The sequence below is a fragment of the Vigna angularis genome, chromosome 9 (genome assembly GCF_016808095.1).
Source record: "Vigna angularis cultivar LongXiaoDou No.4 chromosome 9, ASM1680809v1, whole genome shotgun sequence".
NCBI lineage: Eukaryota > Viridiplantae > Streptophyta > Magnoliopsida > Fabales > Fabaceae > Vigna > Vigna angularis.
Genome location: NC_068978.1, coordinates 19,157,113 through 19,176,640, shown reverse-complemented (window position 1 = coordinate 19,176,640; position 19,528 = coordinate 19,157,113). Strand labels below are relative to the sequence as shown.

Below are 19,528 nucleotides of genomic sequence, written 5' to 3'. Positions count from 1 at the left end.
AGATGGGCTTTCCGAATCCAAAATATTAATATATTCCAAAAATCTCTTTCTAAAAATGAATGAAGTGACAGTTATAATACGCAGAAAGAAGCATCCAATTAATAGAGTCAAAGACTAACAATCGATAGACAAACTAACGAAAGAACAATAGAACATACCTTCATGAGGAAAACATTGCCACTCCATTAACCAACGGAAATTATTAACCACTTTTCTGCAAGTATGCTTTTCAAAGGTATGCATTTCACAACGTCTTATGGAAGGAGTAGAATAATAAGTTTGCAACTATTAACAATATCGCAACACATGTTGATTTCATTTCTCTCTTGTAAAGTGACCTTGTGAACACGACATTGCAACAACTAAAGCTGAAAAAAAGATACAGAATAGGGCTGGCATATATCACTGCATGAAAAATATCTAATTGTTCTTATATGGAGAAAGATCACATCATTCAAAACTGCTCTGCACAATTACTACCTTCTTCAGCTTGAAGAGTCATCAAAAAGAAAATTACATCATCTACAACAGCTGGACTGCATATACCACATGACCACCAAAAGGTCCATCAGCAAACTAACTTTTGAAGTGACTAGAAGAAATTGTTGATCCAGATCAAGCACAGAACGCTGAAATGTCCATAGCCAGTCTTCTCTGCCGTGCCACACATAATATAAGCTTGTTATTATCGATATGATTGACCAAATGGATAACAACTATTTTCTCTAACCATAACATTAGTGAGAACATGAAGCTACTTAATACACCATGAGATATTATTGCACAAAATAAAAATGATTTTACAGAAACATGATTTTCATCCTATAGCAGTTCATGATCAGCTTTTCATACACAGAAGCCTGGTGAACTATGCCACAAACTCTTCCTCTTGTTTCAGGCTGTTCTAGAGATCACCACTAGAATAAGCCCACGAAAACTGGACACTTAGATTGCAAAACTATGACACTGAATTATTTTCAATATAAATAGCATTAGTTTGTTTTCCAATAAAAATAAAAATCACAAGTTTTAACACTATAATATAATGATATTATTAGGTAAATGTTCCAATATAAATTGAGAGTAAAAACCAAAAAGAGGGGAGAGAGAGATGATGATGATGAAGCAGAAGTACCACTAAACCATAAAACACCCATGAAGTATAAACATGAACAGCATACAGATACTAGCATTGTCTAAAAATACAGTAATAAAACATCAAGACATGGTACCATATTCATGTTTCCATGTGTGTGTAACTAAAATGAGAAAAAATTCAGATTCTTAACTAACGATTCAACCACATTTCCCAAATTGATAAGAGAAATGTCAATAACACATTCTCATGAACATTTTCTATTATTGGCTAATTCTATTGAAAATCACAAATTTGTAAGTCTCACTTCTGATTAAACGAGTCTCTCTCTTAATTAGGTTCAATAAATTTTAATCAATACTAGATTATGTGTTATTGTTTTCCTAGCACTCCTCAGTTAAGAATCAGGATTTTACCTTCCCCAAATAATTTTCTAAACTTTTCCCACTTAATTTGAAAAGTCCTAGTTGTAATTTAACTTGATATGACATTTTTCTATGGCAATCGCACTAAAAAAACTTCTAAGAGTATATTTATTGTTGTAGGCACTTTGCTTCCTTACAAAAGAATGACAAAATAAGCATTTCACGCAAATTGCTTGTCTTCAATCATTCATGTATGTTGAAATGTAATGTCTTTATTATTATTAATATTTATGTAAGGGATTTTCCTTTTAGGGTTTTGTTAGGAGCTTTCCACCCTTTTACTTTTTAGAACTATTGTCTCCTATAAATACAATAGTAAGTTGTATTAGATTTTTTAAGTGAAATAGAACTTTTTAGCTTTTCTCAACTCTTCAAGTTGGTATCAAGAGCCAGACCTTTGTATCTTCCTTGTCTATCGTCGGTGTCATCGTCTCTCTGTCGCCGTCAACTGTTGCTTTCTCCGGTGAAGTCAAGGGTTAGGTGCGCCTTGAGAAGCACGACCCAACCCTGGTGGTCCCCTCCTAGAAGCCTCCGTACTCGCCGCTTCTCTCTGGCCAGTCTCAGGCACGTGTTCATCTTGCGTCGCCTTCCCAGTGTTGGAGTTACATCGCACCATTGTCGGTCGTCTCGCCAGTGCTTCCTAAGTGTGTTTTGATTCTTGTTTCTCGGTTTCGTTGGTTGGGGCTCATACCTAGGGTTTCCTCTCTCATGTTATTTGGAACGCTAAGTCTGGTTTCTTCTCACAGCTTTAGAATGGCCTCTTCTACTGGAACTAACTCCTCTTTATCTGCTAACCCTATCATTATGTCTGCAAAACTCAATTGGAAAAATTATTTATCATGGTCCTCTATTGTGGAATTATGGTTTCTTGCTTTAATCACCTTGAACAAGATGTTTCTATGGTCCTAGATGAAGAAAAATCTGAGTGGCAGAAACTAGACTTTCAGTTATTTGTTGTTTTGTGGCAATTGGTTGAGCAAGAGGTTCTAGATATCTTGAGACCCTATAAGACATGTTCCTCTTTTTGGAAAAAGGGCACAAGATATTCTTTTTGGAAAAAGGGCACAAGATATTTTTGCTAATGACGTACAACGTCTTTTCGATGCAACCCAAACTATAGCTTCTCTCAAACAAGTCAACCACAATATGGTTTCCCATATAACAAAAGCTAGGGTTGCGGTAGAAGAGTTAAATAACTTCTTTGTAGTTGATTCATTAGAAAGTATCAACAAAAAGCTTGACAAGTATTACATGGTCCTAATTCTAAGAAGTTTACCCTCAGATTTTGATCATGTACGTGATCAAGTTTTAGCTAGTGATCAAATCCCGTTGTGGATGGCCTAGTTACTCGACTCCTTCGGGTACCTACACTTGAAGAGTTGAGAGAAGATGAAAAGTCTTATATTTTTCACTTAATGAGCCTAATACAACTTACTACTGTATTTATAGGAGATAGTAGTTCTAAAAAATAAAAGGGCGGGAAGCCCCTAACAAAGCCCTAACATAAATATTAATAATAATAAAGATACTATACTTCAACACTCCCCCTCAAGCTGGAGCATATAGATCATATGCACCAAGTTTAGAACATATAAATTGAATTCTAGGCCCCCTTAGAGATTTGGTCAGATTGTCTACGAGTTGTTCATTAGAGTTGACAAACTCAGTAACAAGATCCTTTGACAATAACTTCTCTCTAATAAAATGACAATCAATCTCTCTGTGTTTTGTTCTTTCATGAAACACTGGATTTGAGGCAATGTGAAGGGCAGCTTGATTGTCACAATACAACTTCATATGCTCATTTTCACAAAATTTCAACTCTTGAAGGAGTTGTCTAATCCACACAAGTTCACATGTAGTTAGAGCCATAGATCGATACTCAACTTCAGCACTAGATCGAGCAACAACACTTTGTTTCTTACTTTTCCGAGATACAAGGTTCCCTCCAAGTAAAACACAATATCCTATTCTAGATCTTCTGTGAATTGGACAACCAACCCAATCTGCATCACAATATCCCTCAACTCGAGTGCTTCCCTTGTCCTCATACAACAATCCTTGTCCTGGGTTTCCTTTTACATATCTGAGAATGCGAATCACTGCATTCCAATGATCAACATGTGGATTTTGCATAAATTGACTCACAACTCCCACCAGATAAGAAAGATCAGGTCTTGTTATGGTAAGATAGATAAGTTTTCCAACAAGCTTTTTATATCTCTCTGGGTCTGAGAAAAGTTCACCTTGGTCTTTCATTAACTTTTGATTTGAGTCCATAGGACTATCAATAGGCTTGCAATTTGTCAGGCCTGTTTCCTCCAAAATATCAAGAGCATATTTTCTTTGTGAAATGATGACACCTTCCTTCGATTGTGCCACTTCAATACCAAGGAAATATTTTAGTCGACCCAGATCTTTGGTTTGAAAGTGGTTGAACAAATGATTCTTTAATTGATCAATTCTAGTGACGTCATTTCCTGTAATGACAATATCATCAACATAGACCATAAGATAAACACATTTATTAGGAGAAGAGTGACTATAAAATACTGAATGATCCGCCTCACATCGTTTCAATCCAAAATTCTGCACAACCCGACTAAATTTACCAAACCAAGCTCGAGGTGATTGCTTCAAGCCATAGAGGGAACGATGTAATTTGCAAACTAACTCAGACTCCCCCTGAGCAACAAACCCAGGAGGTTGCTCCATGTATATCTCTTCTTCTAGATCACCATGAAGAAAGACATTTTTAATGTCCAACTAGTAAAGGGGCCATTGACAGATGGCAGCCATAGCAAGCAAAATACAAACAATACTGATTTTAGCCACAGGAGAAAAAGTATCACAATAATCAAGGCCACAGACTTGAGTATATCCCTTAGCTACCAAACGAGTTTTAAGACGATCAATTTCACCAGTAGGACCAACCTTAATAGCATAAACCCATCTACAACCAATAGGCTTCTTACCAGGAGGAAGAGGAACAAGGTCCCAAGTGCCATTGTGTTCAAGTGCCTGCATCAATCATGGCTTGTCGCCATCCAGGATGACCAAGTGCCTCATGAACATTATTAGGAACCTTAATGGAAGATAAGGAAGAAACAAAAGAGAAATATGGAGGAGATAAACGATGATAACTCAAAATTATAAACAGAATAAGGATTACGAGTAGAGCGAATACCTTTCCGAAGGGAAATAGGCCAATTATTATCTAAGTCAAGAGAGGGTCAAAAGGATGAAGGATCCATGGTTTGGGAATCTGATGAAGGAGGATCTGAGTCTCGAGGATCTTCAATGTTCTGAGTTTGAGATTGTGTCCGACGCTGGTATGTGAGAAGAGGTAGAGGAACAATGTCATTTGCATTTTGAGTTTGAGGTAAAGAAGCAGGAGTAACCAAGGGATCACATGATGGTAGAGGAAACATTTGTTGAACAGATGAACAGTCCTCCATGGAGGACAAGAAAAACGGTGTGTCCTCATAGAATGTGACATCAGCAGACATATAATACCTCTTGGTTGAGGGAGAATAACATTTATACCCTTTCTGAAGGCGAGAGTATCCCAAAAAGACACACTTAATAGCTTTTGTAGAGAGTTTATCAAGACCTGGAGAAACATTATGAACAAAACAAGTACACCCAAATATACGAGAGACAAGGTAAAGAGGGTCATTTGGAAAAATGACAAAGTGAGGGACTTTATTCTCAAGAGAGGAAGAAGGCATCCTATTGATCAGAAAACAGGTAATAGGATTGCATCACCCCAATGATGAACAAGAACATTAGTATTCAACATCACGGAGTGTGCAATTTCAATGAGATGTCTATTCTTTCTCTCTGCAATGTCATTTTGTTGTGGAGTGTAGGGACATGTTGACTGGTGTAAAATTGCTTGGGAAGATAAGAATGAAGAAAATGTTGCAGAAAAGTATTCTTTAGCATTATCGCTTCTGAGGATTTTAATTGTCTTCCCAAATTGGTTCTTAATTTCATTAAAAAAAGACACAAATATTGCCAAAAGTTCAGATCTCTCTTTCATTAAATAAGCCCAAGTACATCGAGAAAATTCATCAATGAAGGTTACAAAATAATTAAAACCAAAAGAACTAACACGACTTGGTCCCCATATATAAGAGTGAATAGTTGAAAAGGAAAAATTACATTACGTCTCAGACCTTTTAGGATAAGAAGATCTAACATGTTTTCCTAACTGACAAGACTCACAATCTAAGACTTGAATGTGTTTGAGACTTGGAACCATCATCTTCAACTTGGATAAGCTTGGGTGGCCCAACCGATCATGCAAAAGTTTTGGAGATGAAGTTGCAAAACAGGAAACTAAGGAGTTAGGTTTTAAGAAATAAAGTCCCCATGACTCATGTCCTTCTCCAATCAAACGACTCGTACCATGTTCCTATATAACAAAGGAATTAGCAGAAAAGGTTACAGAATAATTTAAGAAACGAGTTAATTGACTCAAAGATTAAATTATAAGGACAATGAGTAATATACAAAACAGAATTCAATTTTAGTGAAGGAGATAGAGAAACTTTTCCAATCCCTTGATATGCAACTTTGGATCCATTGGCAACAGTAATGAAATGAGGAGTTTTTAGATAGGACATAGAAGAAATTAAATGGATGTTACCAGAGATATGATCTGAGGCACCTGAGTCAAGAATCCATGGACTATGAGACCTTCCACAGATTCAGAGATGCAGGCAGTTGACACATTTGTCATTGAGGAAGATTGACCAAGATTAGAAGACTTCTCAGACTTGTACCTCAAAAACTCTTGGTATTCTTCATCAAAAGTTCTAGATTCTGAATTATCAAATTTAGACACATGAACAGCTATGTCTGGAAAGTCATGCAAGGAATAACATTTAGGCTTAATATCCTATTTTGTCCCTAGTTTCGTTCAAATATGTCAAATTAGTCCATCCTTTAAAAAGTGTATCAATTACGTCCTCACTTAATAAAATTTGCATCAATGAAATCCCTTCCATTAAATCCGTACAAACGACATTAACTATTTTTTTCTCTCTTCTACTTTTTCTACTTTTTCTATACAAAACAGGTTTTAGCAGATTTTTTCTCTCTTCTACTATTCTTCTCTCTCCTACCAATTATACAATACTTAAAATAGCATCACCTTTGTTAAATATTGTATGTTACTAAAAATATATTAAATAGAAAGTCAACTTATTTAATATCTTCAAATATAAAATATTAGGTATGTTATTTTATTTAATAGGACAGGTCAACTTCAGCCTATCTATGTTTAATATCTGTCAGGCAGTATTTTGTTTCATTTTTATATTTTTTTTTCTGAAACCTTTATGATTTTTTTTTATTTTGTCATTTTTGAACTGTGTAATTTGAAGACAAAAATAATTTTTAGATTACGGTATTCAAAAATTTAGAAATCATTTGTTTATTTTAGTTTATTTATCTGAAAATTTTCTTTTAAAGAAAAAAATTATTTTCAAGTTGTGTAATCTAAAATTTAATTTTAACTTCTGAATAACATAATTAAAAGTTATTTTTATTTTTTAATTACACCATATAAAAGAGCTAAAATGAATATCTTTTATTGGATCGCGGGAAAATAATTTACTTTTCTTTCTTTTGTCTGAACCATCAAAGAGGAACCAAAAAAATTGAATTACTCGTTCAATTTGTTGAACAATTATGAAGAAGCCTTAAACATCTGCCACTGGAACTCAGCGATTTGATGTTGACGATGATAATCGTTGCGCTCATCACGATCATACTTTTTGGATTATGCATTGCTCTAGTCAACGGTAAGCGACGGAGGAGCAGAGCCGTCAGATTCTTCCATCCGTATACTAACGACGGCGGCGGCAGGGAGAGGGTGCTCTGGTGCGCCGTCAGAGGCATCCAAGAGGAGATCCCTGACCTTGACTACTCTATCTACACCGGAGATCATGATGCCACCCCTCGATCGCTATGCCATCCTCTCTCCTCCAAAGGTGTTGCTATTTTAAATATTGTATAATTGGTAGAAGAGAGAGAAGAAGAACAGTAGAAGAGAGAAAAACCTGCTAAAATCTACATTGTACAAAAAAAGTAGAAGAGAAAGAAAAATAGTTATCGTTATTTGTACGGATTTAACGGAAGGGATTTTATTGATGTAAATTTTATTAAGTGAGGACATAATTGACACTTTTTAAAGGATGACTTAAGATTGAAACTGCAAAATAATTCTAGAGGGCTTGATTGATCCCTCTCACAATCTTCTATTTATAAGAATAAATTGATACACAAGTACATGATAAATAGGGTAATCCTAGACATAATATAATCATGATAAATAGAGTAACCCTTGACACACTATAATGATGATAAAATAGGATAAATATCCTAACACTCCCCCTCAAGCTGGAGCATACAAATTATATGTACCAAACTTGGAACAAATAAACTCAATCCGAGGACCCCTTAATGACTTTGTCAATACATCTGCGAGTTGATCGTTTGACCCAATAAACTCAGTACATATCTCTTTGGTCAACAACTTTTCACGAACAAAATGACAATCGATTTCTTTATGTTTAGTCCTCTCGTGAAACACTGGATTTGATGCAATGTGGAGAGCAGCTTGATTGTCGCAATACATCTTCATAGTATGGATGTCACAAAATTTAATCTCTTGAAGGAATTGTTTCACCCATATAAGTTCACATGTTAGTGATGTCATTGCCATATACTCGGCTTCCGCGGTTGATCGAGCTACTACATTCTGTTTCTTACTTTTCCATGAAATAATGTTTCCTCCCAAAAAAACACAATATCCTGTTGTAGACCGTCTATCAATAGGTGAACCTGCCCAATCTGCATCACAATACCCAGAGACATGAATGCTTCCTTTATCTTCATATAACAATCCTTGCCCGGGAGCCTTCTTTACATACCTTAGAATGCGAATGAGAGCATTCCAATGGTCAACACATGGAGCTTGCATGAACTGACTAACCACTCCAACTGCAAAAGATAGATCTGGCCTTGTAATAGTGAGATAAATCAGTTTGCCAACCAGCCTCCTATACCTCTCTGGATCGGAGAATAATTCACCTTCTTCTGTCCTTAATTTCTGGCTTGGGTCCATGGGACTGTCTACCGATCTACAATCAATCATGCTTGTTTCTTGTAATATATCAAGAGCATACTTCCTTTGGGAGATTACAACTCCATCTTTTGATTGCGCTACTTCAATGCCTAAGAAGTATTTGAGACTTCCAAGATCCTTGGTTTGAAAATGTTTACACAAGTACTCTTTTAGTTGAGATATTCCAACAACATCATTTCTTGTAATGACAATATCATCAACATATACTATTAAGTAAACACATTTTCCGAGAGAAGAATGACAATAAAAAACTGAATGGTCCGCTTCACTGCGTTTTAGCCCAAATTTTTGAACAATGGAGCTAAACTTTCCAAACCAAGCACGTGGGGATTGCTTGAGGCCATATAGAGATCGATGCAATTTGCATACCATACCAGACTCCCCCTGAGCAACAAACCCAGGAAGTTGCTCCATATAAACTTCTTCCTCAAGATCACCATGTAGGAAGTCATTCTTGATATCCAATTGATGAAGTGGCCAGTGACGAATGGCTGCCATGGCAAAGAAGAGACGAATAGTAGTCATCTTGGCTACAGGAGAGAAAGTGTCACAATAATCAAGACCATAAACCTGAGTGTAACCTTTTGCAACAAGCCGAGCTTTGAGCCGATCAATTTCACCATCAGGGCCAACTTTAACTGCATACACCCATCGACAACTAACCGCCTTTTTGCCTGGGGAAAGGGGCACCAGCTCCCAAGTATTACTGTGGTCAAGAGCCTGCATTTCTACAATCATAGCTTGTCGCCATCCAGGATGATCAAGTGCTTCTTTCACATTCTTGGGTATAACAACAGAGGACACTGAAGATAAAAGAGAAAAATAGGAGGGCGACAATCGATGATAGCTTAGAAAATTATAAATGGGATGAGGGTTCCGAGTGGAACGAGTACCTTTTCTGAGGGCAATAGGCCATGCTGAATCATTTGCACCAGGAGGCGTGGGAGGAGGTGACGAGGGAGAAGAATCTGAAGTAGGAGATTCACCATTGTCTTGGGGAGGTGGACTATCCATTGGGGCCCTGTGTGGGATGATCTCAGTATGTGGAGGAACAGGTGTAGAAGGATTGTGATCAAGAGTTGGAATGACAGAGACAGTGGAGCTATTTGACTCAGCCATTGGAATAGGAAGGACCTGTTGGAGGAAAGAAACATCCTGAACAGATGGAGAGAAGTAAGGAGTCTGTTCAAAGAATGTGACATTGGCAGACATGTAATACTTCTTAGTTTCAGGAGAGTAACACCGATATCCTTTTTGAAGTCGAGAATAGCCTAAGAAGACACATTTGAGAGCGCGAGCGGAGAGTTTGTCTAGACCTGGAGACATGTCATGAACAAAACATACACAGCCAAACACTCGGGGAGATGTATGAAAGAGAGGATCATTAGGAAACAAAATGGAGAAAGGGACTTTATTATCAAGAGAGGAGGAGGGCATCCTATTAATAAGATAACATGCAGTTAAGATGGCATCCCCCCAGTGATGGACAGGAATATGGGCACCAAGCAAAAGGGTACGAGCAGTTTCAACCAAGTGTCTATTTTTTCGTTCTGCTATACCATTTTGCTGTGGTGTATGAGGACAAGTAGACTGATGTAAGATACCATGGGAACTCAAGATGGCAGAAAAGGAGGATGAGAAATACTCTTTTGCATTATCACTTCTTAATATTTTGATTACTTGACCAAATTGATTTTTGATTTCATTCAAAAAGGATGTAAAGATAGCTAACAATTCAGAACGATTTTTCATAAGATAAACCCAAGTACATCTTGAATATTCATCAATAAAGGTAACAAAATATCTAAAACCAAAGGAAGAGATACGACTAGGTCCCCATATATCAGAATGGATGATGGAAAAACTAGAATTACATATTGATTGAGACCTTTTAGGAAAGGAAGATCTAACATGTTTTCCCAATTGACATGACTCACATTCTAAGGTTTGGAGACCACTAAGTTCAGGACACATCTTTTTTAATTTGGACAAATGAGGATGGCCAAGTCGATCATGTAGCACTTTAGGATTAGGAGTAGCAACACAAGACACCCTTGGACGAGATCCAAAATGGTATAATCCGCCAGCTTCATATCCTTCTCCAATCTGTCTCCCCGAACCACGCTCCTGTATAACAAAGGATTTATGATCAAAGGTTATTGAACAATTTCACATTTTAGTCAACTGGCTTAAGGAAATTAAATTAAAAGGACAATTAGGGACAAAAAGGACTGAGTTGAGATTGAGAGAGGGAGACAAAGAAACATGACCGACTCCTTTGGAAGAAGTTTTAGATCCATTTGCAAGGGTTATGAAATGAGGTTTTTCTCGAAAGGAAATAGATGAGAACAAAGAGGTATTACCAGAAATGTGATCAGAAGCACCTGAGTCAATTATCCATGAATTTTGACATTCCATAGATTGAGAAACGCAAGCTGTTGATGTATTGGGAGATTGAGATGGTTGTGCCAAGGTGTTAGACTTTAACCTTAAATACTCTTGATATTCATCCTCAGAAAACATAGAAGTGGAGGACCATGATAGATAATTTTTTCCATTTACCTTCTCAGAGGTAATTGATGGACTTCCAGAGAAGGAAAGAGTACTGTCAGACGCCATTTCTGAAGAAGACGAATAGTACTAATTTGGAACAAGAAAACCCTAAGGGTTTAGACGAAGGAAACTGTGACAGTGATGGACGACGGTGGCCGACAACGGCGGGCGGTGGCCGGCGGCGACGGTGGCCAGACGGCGGCCGAACGGTGGCCGGACAGTGGCCGGCGACGGACGGCGGTGGCCGACGGTTGACGGTGGCCGGCGGCGGGCAGCGATGGACAGTGGCGGGCGACGAAGAACTTTGGCGCCGGACAGATATATATTACGAGATAGAAACCAGAGCGGGATCGACCCGCTCTGATACCAACTTAAGATTGAAACTGCAAAATAATTCTAGAGGGCTTGATTGATCCCTCTCACAATCTTCTATTTATAAGAATAAATTTATACACAAGTACATGATAAATAGGATAATCCTAGACATAATATAATCATGATAAATAGGATAACCCTTGACACACTATAATGATGATAAAATAGGATAAATATCCTAACAGGATGAACTAATTTGACATTTTCGAGCGAAACTAGGGACAAAATAGGGTATTAAGCCTAACATTTATCTTGGGTATGACCCATTCTCTTACAATATGAGCATTGAGGACGTCCACTTCGACCACCATGTCCTCCACGATTGCTCCTACCTCCTGCTCTTCCTTGTGGTGTCACCATTGCTAATGTTTCAATAGCATCACTTAAATTCTCATCTTTTACCAATGTAGGTACCCGAAGGAGTCGAGTAACTAAGCCATCCATCGACAGGATTTGATCACCGGCTAAAACTTGATCACGCACATGATCAAAATCAGGGTGTAAACTTTTCAAAATTAGGACCATGTAAAACTTGTCAAGCTTTTTGTTGAGATTTTCTAATAAATCAGCTACAAAGAAGTTCTTTAACTCTTCTACTGCAGCCTGAGCTTTTGCTATATGGGAAACCATATCATGGTTGACTTGTTTGAGAGAAGTTGCTCTTTGGGTTGCATCGAAAAGACGTACATCATTAGCAAAAATATCTTGGGCCCTTTTCCAAAAAGAGGAGCATGTCTTATAGGGTCTCAAGATATCTAGAACCTCTTGCTTAACCGATTGCCAAAAAACAGCACATAACTGAAAGTCTAATTTCTCCCATTGAGATTTTTCTTCATCTGGGACCATAGAAATATCTTGTTCAACGTGATTATGGTGTCCTTGACCAAGAAACCACAATTCCACAGCAGAGGACCATGATAAATAATTTTTCCAATTCAGTTTTGAAGATGTAATGATAGGGGTAGCAGATAAAGAGGAATTAATTCAGTAGAAGAGGCCATTTTACGACTGCGAGAAGAAATGGGACTTAGGGTTTCAAAAACGTGAGGAAGGAAACCCTAGGTATGAGCCCAAGCCAACGAAACGGAGAAACAAGAATCAAAACACACTCAAGAAGCCCCGGTGAGACGATCTGGAGTGATGCGATGTAACTCCGACACCGGGAAGGCGGCGCGTGAGGAACATGCAGCCGAGACTGGCCAGAAAGAGGCGGCACGTGGCGGCTGGTGTGTTGGCTTCGGAGGATGGGACCACCAGGGTTGGGTTGCGCTTCTCAAGGCGCACCTAACCCTTAACTTCGCCGGAGAAAGCAATGCTTGGCGGCGACGACGGCGAAAAGCGACGACGGACAGCGGAGCGAACGGCGAAAATGACAGAGACAATGCCACCGACGATAGACAAAGAAGACACAAAGGTCTGGCTCTGATACCAACTTGAAGAGTTGAGAGAAGATGAAAAGTCTTATATTTTTCACTTAATGAGCCTATATGAAATATAAAAGGGCAGGAAGCCCCTAACAAAGCCCTAACATAAATATTAATAATAATAAAGACACTATACTTCAACACCTACATTGGTAAAAGACAAGAATTTAAGTGATACTATTGAAACATCAGCAATGGTTGCACCACAAGGAAGAGGAGGAGATAGGAAAAATACACTCTCCAAACGATGGCCTATTACCAAGAATACTTCGGGTACCAAGAATTTAAGTGATGCTATTGAAACATCATACACTCTCCAAACGATGGCCTATTACCAACCTAAGGAAAAATACCAGACTCTTGGCATAAAGTTTTATTTTGGCTGCTAACCGTGTCCCCATGCCTTGTGATTACAATTTAGTTGTGTCCCCATGTCCTATGACTTTTAATTTAGTTGTGTCCCCACATCCGTTCTTCATAGGTCACAAATGAACCAAGGTACTTGAAGATCCTTATACTTGGTCTCTAACAACGACAGCTTTGAAAATTATACACAACAGAGTTCTTGAATTGATAATTTGAAACAGAAGATTTAACGAGTAAATGCAAATGAAATAGTTAAAAGTGCAAACTTATGAAGCATAGGGATGGACACTATCTATAAGCCCCAATATAACACAAAATAACAACTAACAATAGATTTGATAATATAATGACACAATAAATTAAAAACAAAAATTATTACTATTATTATTATAAAAGTGTGTATATCTTTATGTCTAGGTCCAAAAGAATAAATTCAACATACAAATATTAGAGATATATTTCACAGGCACTAAGACATTTAAATCATCTAAGTGTTAAATATCATAATTAATATTTTCATATACAAAGATTGCCGTGCTTGGAGATGTCAAAGTTTGTATTAGGTGACAAGTTTTAGAGTATGAGTGATCACATATGTCCAAGACAGGAAGGTCATTTCCTTGAAGTGACAGACTTAAATAACTGAATATTAACCTAGAACTCGAATTGTTTAAAAGGCAAAGTTCACACCAATATATTTCATGAAATTGCATATTATACAAGTTGAAATCTAAAGTACATATTTTATGAAAAGCTTTAGATGTTTAGCAGAAAGGTCCTGGATATATAACAGTTGGACTTGTAAGCATCGCTTGTGCAAACTGGAAAACATTCTCAGGGACAAGACCTACCTACTACAACAAATCTAGTATGAATGAAGTGATAAACTACTTCCACAATATAACAGCTCCACTGTATTTTTCTTTGGTATATGAATTACTTATTTATTTCAACAACATTGCTGAAAATGAAAATTCAGCTAAACGCAATTTAAAAAACAAGACTTACCTGAACAAAAAAAGAAGGGATCACCAGATTTGACACAGGAAGTTATTCTGAGGCAGCAGCAGATCTAAAAATTTTGTGTTTTAACTTCCTATTATGATTTTCCTGTTCAAAGTTGATAAAAGAAAAATCAAGCACGAGTTAACTTAAAATTCAATCATTTTGTATCAGCAGACAGGCAACAAACAAATTCCATGTCATGATTTTTCAATCCTCACAGCAATCAATCACTAGTCTTAAATCCTTTCCACTTCATGGAGGTTTTCAAGCTGTTCAGTAATCTTGAAAAGTGTCTCATTGAGACTACTCATGAATATAAATATTGATTGATCTTTGCAAGTCAAATTGGCAAATATATATAGAACATAAAGGAAAAGTTTAGGAACTCGGTAATTGAACAGCTTACGTAAACTGTCAGGAAAAGAAATTGATAAGACTAAAATGGTGGGAAAATATAAATACTGACAAAACAAAACTACAATGATGAAAGGGGAGAAAATTGAGCATGAAGAAAAAGAAACACAATCAATACAAATATCCAAAAAACACAAGTGCATTCCAGCAATCCAATAAAAGATATCTCGAAAAGAAAAGTATAATGCCTACAAAAATAATTGTAGAGAAATAAAATGAAAAGATGGAAGATACAAATCAAATCTGAAGAAAAGTAGTCAAAAACAAAATGCTTTGAAAAAAATTTTAAATAAAAGGCAAACAAACTGATGGGAGAAAATGGAATTAGCAGGAAAATTAAGAACTGAAAGGGTAGAGTGAAGTAGACAAAATGCAGAAAACAAAAAACTTCAAAATAGAAGAAAAAAGCACAGAGAAATATATCAATTACAAAAATGCAGAAAACTAACCACATTTTAAAAATTGACTAAAAGCATTGAGCAAAAATGCAAACAATAAATCTAAACATTAAGCCAGAAATGTCAGTGAAAACTGAAAGAAACGATAAACAGATGAGTGGTTGGTTGAGCAGCAAAAAACTGCAAACAACAAATCAACATGTTCAAAAATAGGAAAACAGCAAGAGGTTGGTTGAGCAGGTTGAGTGGCGCAGTGGGGTGGGTGAGACGAAGCCATCATAGCTGAAGGGAAAAGAAGGAAGAAAGAAAGGTGCAGTTTTTGTAAGAAGCTTCAGGTCAGGTTGGTTGCATAGCACTGCCAGAAGTGCCACCAGAAGCCTCATTGGAAACACTGAGGGAAATAGAGAGGCAAAGTGTGAGAGGGAAGGGTTAATTTAATAAATAGGACAGTGAAAATTATTGGTCATAAGTTAAAAAGGAAAGTTACTCTTCTACCCTTAACGAAGAAAACAAACACTTAAGTGACCCTGTTTCCCAGCTTGGAATTGTGTCCCTTAGGTGAATCCTAAATCGCATCACAGACCTCCCTGCAACTGCGCATCTGTTGCAATTTTGTCAAAATAACGTGGCCCACAATTCACAATGCACAATGGCTGCAACCAAGGTTGTCAAACTCGAGAGTTTACGTAAACTCGTGGGAGCTTCGTAAACTCGGATCGTAAACTCGAATCATAAACTCGTAAGAGTTTACTTCGTGTTAACATATTTTAAAATATCTATAAATAATATATATATATATTACCTTTCTAAAAGCTGCACACCACGAGAGAAAAAAAACTCACAAATCCCCTAAGTCCCTTTCTGCAACCGACAAAACTCACAAATTCCCTAAATCCCTTCCTCCAGAAAACGGTGCGCAGCTAAGGAAAAAAAAAATCATCCTTTTGAAACCGAAAAGAAGACTAAAGACAACCTCAGAGACACGAATGGCAAGCGAGCAAACGACGACACAACTGTGCGACGAGCAAGCAACGACATGGTGCGCGAACGGTGGCACCGCGAGCGTGAGCAAACGGTGGCACCACGAGCATGAAGAGACAATCGTGCGGTGAGACGCCATTTTATTCACGACAAGTTTTCCTTTTTCAGTTTTGCGCACCAAACGATTATGGTTGTTGTCGTTTTTGGTTTAAAAAAATTCTTCTCTAAACTCGCCAACTCGGTTGCAAACTCTCGAGTTTGGACGAGTTGACCGAGTTTGCTTCCGATTTTACCGAGTTTACATCAAAAGCGAGTTTACTTCCGAGTTAACTCGGAAGCTGTATGTTGAAACGCAAACTCGGACGAGTAACTCGCGAGTTTGATAACCATGGCTGCAACCTTCTGGCATGGGCAAGCTGCTCTATTCCACACTGGCACAAACGTGTGCTACTGATTACTCTAATTAAAATAATTCAACAAAATAGTTGTACAAGACTCCAAAACCACAAAAAAAAAAAAACGGCACATCCACAACATCTCAATTCCCATCAATGCATCAGGCCATGGCAGCAAGCCACATTAGTTTCAATCGGTCATTGTCAACCACTAAATTAAAACCTCAAAAACTTGATTAAAAAACAGTAGTTTGACATCAACACATTCCCAATCAAAAGCAATAATACTTATAGTCAATTAACATTCCCCACATTTAAACAACCACCACATTCTTCTACTAATCAACATGCCATATAACAAACAAGCACTCAACGTTAGCAACAGCCACTACTACATTCTAATCACGGTCATCATGTGTTTATAATAAATATAATTGTCCAACATTCACAACAACAACAACAGTATTTAGAATCTCCCAATCATTCCAAGGATAGACTCATAATTGGTAGTGTATGCTTTCTAAGATTTTTATACAATCATCCAATCACAAGCAAATTGTCACAGATGAGTTTGTATGGATTCAAGATAGAAGAGCTTTCAAGAGCTTCTCTGCTAAAAACATAAAGCTTTCTGTAACAGATGAGTTTTTGAAAGCTCCTCCTCTGTATCTCTTAGAATGTAGGATTTGGAACTAATTCAATTTTGAAAGCATTGCCCACATTTATATACTTTAATTCGGTCCCTAGGATATCCATTAACACCCAAAGCACATCATAAGTTTGTTTGTAACCCTTAGCGAGTTTGGATTTTCGTTAGGAAACTAAGTTGAGTTTAACTAAACCAGAATTGAATAAAAATGTAACTTAGTGTAGCATTTAACTCAAGTAAATTTTCCTTCTAACTCCATCAGAAAAAAGTAAATAATAAAAAAAACTATCAAACACAAATAAAATGTTGCAATTGAAATCAAACACAAGCAAGGTTTCCAATGGATTGACAATGCAAACTTAGTTACATGCATGAAAACTAAAGTCTAATAGTAATGTCACCTGCTCAAGAACCATAGCAGAACTCTCGTCCACCAAGCTAGTCAAATTCTGAATCTTAACAAGCATTTTCTTATACAACTCCTCCAAACCCTCGGTGTAGCTCCTAGCATCAGACCCGACCATTCTGCTCAACTTCCCAACCTCAAACCCCTCGACGCACCCGTCGAGCTCCCTCTGGTCATTGGCGGCCTGCTTCATCCGGGCGAGCCTCTCGTCGCCACCGTCATCCATCGGGGAGCCACAGAGCCCGCGGTCGAGTGCGGGGAGGCTCGAGGTGGGGATGAAAGCACCGTAGTGGCCGCGGAAGGCAGGGCCGATGTTGACGACGTCGAGGGAACGGGGCTCGAACCACTGGGCCCCGGTGCGGAACTGGAAGGCGCGGTACTCGTGCGTGTGCACGTGCGAGGAGGACGCGTTGTCGAAGGGAGGGGAAGCTAGGAGGAGGAAGACGCAGGGAGGGAAGAGAGAAGGTTGTTCAGGGGAATTTGACTTTAGGTTTAGGTTTGAGTTATCGATTGAGGTAGAGAATTTTGAGAGAGACGAGAGGGAGGAGGTGACGGAGAAATCGCGCATGGAGGGGCGGAGGGCGGATCGGCGGCGAGCGGAGAACCACCCGAGGACGGAGGAGTGAGGGTGGAGGGCGGAGGGGATGACATCGCCGGAGGATTCATGGAAGGAGGGGGAGCAGAGGAAGCCGGTGACGGTGGCGAGGAGGGTGGGGACGGTGGAGGGAGAGTCGTCGGAGGGTGTGGTGGGAAGGTGGGTGACGTGGCCGAAGAGGAGGCCGCGGATTGCGGAGGGGGAAGTGGAGAAACGCTGGATGAGGGAGGCAAGTGTGGGGCCGGAAATCGCGATCTTCTGCAACGGTGGATCGTCCATGGCGGCGGTGAGAGAGAGAGTAGTGAGAATCACGGATCTTTGTTCACAATAGAGCGTTCTTGAGTCCGTTTTTCTTTACCAGTAGAGAGTCTTGAAACCGAGATACGAAGACACTTTCCGGTGCTTCTTTTCTATGCTCAATATTCACAATTTTTTCAGTTAACAGTACATAAAAAATCACAATAATTTCGTAAATCTTATATTTCTTTAACTGTTTTAAATATTAAAGAAACCATTCAAAATTTAATCTCTTTGTATTGGTTTATTATAATTATTATAATTTAATCATAAGTTATTGCTTGTATAATTTTAAGAAAATAATACTTCAACAAACAATATTTAGACACGGAACACGTGTTCAAATTTTAGTGGTGTACGTGAAAAATGATTTTTTAATATCATAATTACGTGATAATGAGAATTGAGTACAGATTTCAAAATTCATTTTCATTTCGAAATTTTCAGATTTACAATCTGAGAAGCATTTGAGAGAGAAACTCGAGCACAAAAACTAGAGAGAGAAAGTGTCTTCTTTCCACCCAGCCACCACTGTTACGTCTCGGCAACTCACAGGGACCATCGACTGCCCCCACAAATCACCACCAGGCTTTTCAATATGCTTTGTCCTCACTCGCACACTTTTCAGGAAAACTTCCCAGAAGGTCACCCATCCCAGAATTACTCCAGGCCAGAGGCTACCGAAAAGCAAATGCACACTTTCCAGGAAAACTTCCCAGAAGGTCACCCATCCCAGAATTACTCCAGGCCAAAGGCTACCGAAAAGCAAATGCATTTTGGTGATATGAGTAGTCAAATCAATTCCTTTAAGCTATCCTTCAACTGTATAGTCTCATACTTATACAGTCTCCAGATTTCCGTGTATGTTCGATTCATCCATGTACTCCTTCCACTCGAAGCCTACCAGGAGCCGCTCCTTGTCTGTGCCCCTGCACCATATCTCTTGCACCGGCGTCACTCCCCGCCCTCGTCAGTGCCAGGATGTCACAC

The 19,528-nt window shown here is 38.3% G+C and overlaps 1 protein-coding gene across 11 annotated transcripts; it reads right to left on the bottom strand.

Moving 5' to 3' along the window:
* Positions 1–288: 288 nt before the first annotated feature.
* Positions 289–18,672, bottom strand: LOC108347413 (uncharacterized). 11 transcript variants are annotated; one of them, XR_008245307.1, is made up of 5 exons: positions 17,642–18,669; positions 14,407–14,508; positions 6,176–6,351; positions 1,917–5,941; positions 289–654 (listed from the first exon to the last, which is right to left on the bottom strand). XR_008245307.1 is itself a non-coding variant. In XM_017586634.2 (3 exons), the coding sequence occupies exons 1-2, from the start codon at positions 18,518–18,520 to the stop codon at positions 14,449–14,451; spliced, it is 939 nt and encodes a 312-aa protein (XP_017442123.1). In that variant the 5' UTR covers positions 18,521–18,669; the 3' UTR covers positions 289–649; positions 14,407–14,448. The 11 variants fall into 11 exon arrangements, 6 of the variants coding, with proteins under 6 accessions (XP_017442123.1, XP_052724505.1, XP_017442120.1 ...); XR_008245306.1 differs by lacking the exon at positions 6,176–6,351; XR_008245305.1 differs by lacking the exons at positions 289–654; positions 1,917–5,941; positions 6,176–6,351; positions 14,407–14,508 and adding exons at positions 14,530–15,606; positions 15,711–15,876; positions 16,597–16,627 and having other exon boundaries at positions 17,642–18,672.
* Between the last annotated feature and the right edge of the window lie 856 nt (positions 18,673–19,528).